The following is a 6,000-nucleotide window of genomic DNA, read 5'->3' as shown; positions in this document are numbered from 1 at the left end:
TACATTTATGGCCTACACTTCTAGCAAGGGCACTATGTAACTTTGGTCAAAGCTGTAGTTTTTATCTGCAGGTTCCCCTCACCTGCCTTGACAGTTTTTTGATTGATAAAAGTGGAAAAAAACCTTTAAAAGAGAAGTATGGCTAAAGCTTTTTTGGTCATACTTCTCTTCTGGGTCACAGAAGTGCATTTACTTTAGTTTTACTGTGACGCAGAATCCGCTGCCAGTGGGCTAAAGCCACTCCAGGCTCGGGAAGGCTCCTGACCATATTGACGGGATCCACCCAGCTGCCTGACTGACAATTGGCTCCGGCTCTCAGCACATGGCTGTGGTTAGGTTTCCTTCAGATTTACCTTTTCTATGTAGTGCAAGGGCCTGCCAGATTGCATACAAATTGAAAGTGTTTAGGTTTGACCTCATATTATATGGTTTTGGTAAGTCTAAAGGAAAAAGTCTTCAGAAATTCTTATAGTGTGTATGGCCCTTTAGAGGGGCAGAATGGACAGCAGTGATTCTGCTCTGGAAAGATGAAGAACTGTGTGATTAGTGATCATGTGACTGCTCATTTCTCAGGCTTAGCCCTGGTTCACACTGTTGCAGCTTTGAAATCGTGCTACTTCAGCGCAATTTCAAAGCTGCACATCTGTGCGATTTTCACTGATTTCATTGTGGCTTGCGACTTCAATTAACAAACGTCTATGCAAGTCGCAATGAAATTGGCAAAAAGTAGTGCAGGAACCTTTTTTCATAACTGCTGCGACATGAATATTTCTAGGAATAGGGTGCGACTTATGCGATTTGGAACTGTCAAATCACATGAGAAGTAACACCAGTGTGATTGGGGCTTGGCGCTGGTGGGGGACAGCTGTGCTATCAAACCAATGCTGCAACATGGAGGGGAATATATATGTTTATTTTTTTTTTTTACATCCACACTTTTCCTCTATAGAATTTTTACTAAGAAAAATGGATATGTTAAACATTTCACGAACAAAGATACCCTCATCTTATTCAGTAGGCCTTCTACTTTAAAAAATATATATTTTTGAGTGTTTTAGGAAAATGTTTATGCCAATTATGTGCAATTTGGCAGGTGTTTAAAAAAATATAGGGTAAAAATGGTCCAGCAACACCAGGGTTAAATATTAGAATACTGTGTAGAGGTGGAGACAGAACACCGTGACAAAAGCTGGGAAAACAGGGACTCTAGAGACGCAGAGCACAAGCTGTGCCTGCTGCAATCTAGGCGGAAGCTGAGTGTCCAGAGTGACTCCATAGGACTTCCGGTGGACTGCTTGTTCCCAGCAGAGCGGGGCATTGTGGGAGCTTTCATTCTTTCCCCAGGCTCTGCACCCATTCACCAGCAGCTGGCGCTGTGCCCGTCCCCGGCTGCCAGCAGATGTCGCTGTTCCCCCGGATGATCCCGGTCCCCTGCAGCTGGCCCTGTGCGTCTCCATGTCCCCGGCTTGCGGCTAGTGATGGCGGCCTCCCTGGCTGCGGCGGATCCCGGGGCCCCGACCGAGGACTCATCTGACAGCGAGCCGGAGCCCGAGCCGCAGAAGCTGAGCCGGAAAGTGTCTACGTCGGGGCAGATCAAAAGAAAGGTGAGGAGGGGGAGGCTCGGACAAGAAAGGGGGGTGGGTGCAGCTAGTGGCAGGGGACATGGGCAACCTGCGGCCCTCCGACTGCTGCGGGACTACAAGTCTCAGCATTCCCTGTGACGGCCTGGCTTGCTGGGACTTACAGTTCTACAGCACGCTGTGCACATTGAAGGCATGGGAGAGATACGGGGCGGGGAGGGAGCGATCACAGATGTTCACAGGACACTGGGACAGGGTCTACAGAGGTCACAGGGGGACACAGGACAGCCATTCCACAGCTGTCACTGCACTCACCTCTGGACACACTGATCATCCACAGAGCTGTCCATTGGTCAGACTGATCATCAGAGCTGACCATTGGCAGGGCTGATTGTTGGGGCACGGTTGACCTTTGGGTGGGCTGGTCATTGGTGCTGCTGACTATTGGTTAGGTTGATCAGTGGCACTGCTGCCCATTCACCAGGCTGATCATTGGAAGAGCTGATCTTTAATGGAGCTGACCATTGGTGGAGCTGTCAATTGGCCAGGCTGATAATTAGCGGAGCTGTCCGTTGGCCGGTCCGGTCATTGGCGGAGCTGTCTGTTGGCCGGTCAATGGCGGAGCTGTCTGTTGGCCGGTCAATGGCGGAGCTGTCTGTTGGCCGGTCATTGGCGGAGCTGTCTGTTTTCCGGTCAATGGCGGAGCTGTCTGTTTTCCGGTCAATGGCGGAGCTGTCTGTTTTCCGGTCAATGGCGGAGCTGTCTGTTTTCCGGTCAATGGCGGAGCTGTCTGTTTTCCGGTCAATGGCGGAGCTGTCTGTTTTCCGGTCATTGGCGGAGCTGTCTGTTTTCCGGTCAATGGCGGAGCTGTCTGTTGGCCGGTCAATGGCGGAGCTGTCTGTTTTCCGGTCAATGGCGGAGCTGTCCGTTGGCCGGTCATTGGCGGAGCTGTCCGTTGGCCGGTCATTGGCTGAGCTGTCCGTTGGCCGGTCAGGTCATTGGCGGAGCTGTCCGTTGGCCGGTCATTGGCGGAGCTGTCCGTTGGCCGGTCAGGTCATTGGCGGAGCTGTCCATTGGCCGGTCAGGTCATTGGCGGAGCTGTCCATTGGCCGGTCAGGTCATTGGCGGAGCTGTCCGTTGTCCGGTCATTGGCGGAGCTGTCCGTTGTCCGGTCATTGGCGGAGCTGTCCGTTGTCCGGTCAGGTCATTGGCGGAGCTGTCCGTTGTCCGGTCAGGTCATTGGCGGTGCTGTCCGTTGGCCGGTCAGGTCATTGGCGGTGCTGTCCGTTGGCCGGTCAGGTCATTGGCGGTGCTGTCCGTTGGCCGGTCAGGTCATTGGCGGTGCTGTCCGTTGGCCGGTCAGGTCATTGGCGGTGCTGTCCGTTGGCCATTATTTTCAGGGTCATACTTGGTGTTGAAGCTTTTTCCTTGGGATGTCCCTGCTCTGTAGTATAAACCAAATGTGCTGCAAATCTTTTTCTGCATTGCAGGTATATTTCTTGAGAGCTGTCAGTGTGCTCTGGGATTTAGAAGCAGTATAGAAATGAGAAATGATTTAAAAAAGGAGTACAATAAAGTACAGGTTCCATATTAACCACTTAAGGACCAGGCCTATTTCTGACACTTGTTTACAAGGTAAAATCAGTATTTGCTAGAAAATTACTTGGAACCCCCAAAAATCATATATATATATATATGATATTTTTGTGTGTGTATATGTATGTGTGTGTGTGTGTGTGTATATGTATGTGTGTGTGTGTGTGTGTATATATATATATATATGTGTATATATATATATATATATATATATATATATATATATATATATATATATATATATATATATATATATATATATATATATATAATTACACTTTTTTGAATTAAAAAAAAAAATAGGAAAACCATAAAATTAGCCCAATTTTTTTTTCTATAATGTGAAAGATAATGTTACACGGAATAAATAGATACCCAACATATCATGCTTCAAAATTGAGCATTCTCGTGCAATGGCGACAAACATTGGTACCTAAAAAAATCTCCATAGGCGTCACTTTAAAAATTTCTACTGGTTACCAGTTTAGAGTTACAGAGGAGGTCTAGAGCTAGAATTATTGCTCTCACTCTAGCGATTGTGGCGATACATCACATGTGTGGTGTCGAACACTGCTTGCATATGTGTTCTCTTCTGCGCGCGAGCTCGGAGGGACGGGACACTTTCAATTTTTTTTTTCTTATTTATTTTTATTTTTACACTGCCCCTTTTAAAAACGTTTTTTTTTTTTTTTATCACTTTTATTCCTATTACAAGGAATGTAAACACCCCTTGTAATAGAAATAAGCAGGACAGGGCCTCTTTAATGTGAGATCTGGGGTCAAAAAGACCTCAGATCTCACACCCTTTAAAAGCAAAAAAAAAAAATTCTTTTTTTTTTTTTTTCAGAATAAAAAAGGCCGTTGGGAAGAAGCAACGTATGACGTCGCTCCGGTCCTCCAAGGCCATAGAGGCAAGCTGGGGCCATCTTGCCCTCACTTGACTTCTACCTGCTGGGACAGGGACGGACCAGATCATTTTCCCCACTACCGATGGCTTTGGTACGCGGGGAAAATGACCGGGAAGTGGCGGGAGGGGCGGTATCCCTACCACCGCCCATAAAAGTGGTCTTGCAGTGGACCGCCCGCCCTGTAAGAAAATACAGAGGTTATGCCAGCTATCTGCTATACATGTAGATACCCCAGCCAAGCAGCATGGGGCCCCTGGAAGATATGTTTTTTAATATAACTGACTTTTAATGTTTTTTAGTATTCTCAATAGATTGAAAAAGTTACACAGAATCCAGTGGTTTTATACAGTATCTCACAAAAGTGAGTACATCCCTCACATTTTTCTAAATATTTTATTATATCTTTTCATATGACAATACTGAAGATATGACACTTTGCTACAATGTAAAGTAGTGAGTGTGCAGCTTGTATAACAGTGTACATTTTCCGTTCCCCCCTCAAACTTACTCAACACACGGCCCATAATGTCTAAACCGCTGACAACAAAAGTGAGTACACCCCTAAGTTAAAATGTCCAAATTGGACCTAATGTGTCAATATTTTGTGTGGCCACCATTATTTTCCAGCACTGTCTTAACCCTCTTGGGCATGGAGTTCACCAGAGCTTCACAGGTTGCCACTGGAGTCCTCTTCCACTCCTCCATGATGACATCACGGAGCTGGTGGATGTTAGAGACCTTGCGCTCCTCCATCTTCCATTTGAGGATGCCCCACAGATGCTCAATAGAGTTTAGGTCTGGAGACATGCTTGGCCAGTCCATCACCTTTACCCTCAGCTTCTTTAGCAAGGCAGTGGTCTTCTTGGAGGTGTTTGGGGTTTTTATCATGTTGGAATTCTGCCCTGCACCCCAGTTTCTGAAGGGAGGGGATCATGCTCTGCTTCAGTATGTCACAGTACATGTTGGCATTCATGGTTCCCCCCAATGAACTGTAGCTCCCCATGCAGGCAGCACTCATGCAGCCCCAGACCATGACACTCCCACCACCATGCTTGGCTGTAGGCAAGACACACTTGTCGTTGTCGCCACACGCTTGACACCATCTGAACCAAATAAGTTTATCTTGGTCTCATCAGACCACAGGACATGGTTCCAATAATCCATGTCCTTAAGCCTCGTACACACATACCGATCGTCGGCCGAACGATCGGCCGTCTTTTGTCCAGGGCTGTCATGTCTGTTGAAAACTGCAAAAGACTGCACACGAATTTTGTCGGCCAACAACAGCCGACTGCAGAAGTGATGTCATATGATGGTTAACTTTCCTTGTCTTTTTTTTTCTTTTCTGAGCATGCCCAGTCTTGCAAATCTGCTGTTTGTCGGCTGAAATCTGTACTGACTGGTGAACAATCGGCCGTTCTGGTGTTGGCCAACAAAAGTTTTAATGCCTGCATGACAGATTCTGTTCGGCCGAAAATGCGCTGTCGGAAGCATCATACTAACAAGCCTACAATCGGCCGATCGGTCGTCGGCCGAATATTTACGGCCGACAATCGGTACGTGTGTACGGGGCTTTAGTCTGCTTGTCTTCAGCAAACTGTTTGCAGGTTTTCTTGTGCATCATCTTTAGAAGAGGCCTTCTTCTGGGACAACAGCCATGCAGACCAATTTAATGCAGTGTGCGGCGTATGGTCTGAGCACTGACAGGTTGACCCCCCCCCAACCCCTTCAACCTCTGCAGCAATGCTGGCAGCACTCATACATCTATTTCTCAAAGACAACCTCTGGATATGATGCTGAGCACATGCACTCAACTTCTTTGGTCGACCATGGCGAGGCCTGTTCTGGTCTTGGTCACCTTGCTGGCGCTCAGTTTCAGGGCCTTGGCAATCTTCTTATAGCCTAGGCCATCTTTA

General features: G+C 47.3%; 1 protein-coding gene across 1 annotated transcript in view; it reads left to right on the top strand.

Moving 5' to 3' along the window:
• Window positions 1-1,357: 1,357 nt before the first annotated feature.
• Window positions 1,358-6,000, top strand: part of DGKD (diacylglycerol kinase delta) — a 213,803-nt gene continuing 209,160 nt past the window's right edge. The window contains exon 1 of the mRNA XM_082251540.1: window positions 1,358-1,604. Within this exon, the coding sequence (XP_082107666.1) occupies window positions 1,479-1,604 (126 nt within the window). The 5' untranslated portion in view covers window positions 1,358-1,478. The remainder of the gene's footprint in view (window positions 1,605-6,000) is intronic.

This window comes from Pelophylax lessonae, assembly GCF_965119305.1.
Source record: "Pelophylax lessonae genome assembly, chromosome: 3".
Lineage (NCBI taxonomy): Eukaryota > Metazoa > Chordata > Amphibia > Anura > Ranidae > Pelophylax > Pelophylax lessonae.
The sequence above is the reverse complement of the archived record's forward strand: the minus strand, read 5'-3'. Positions and strand labels throughout refer to the sequence as shown.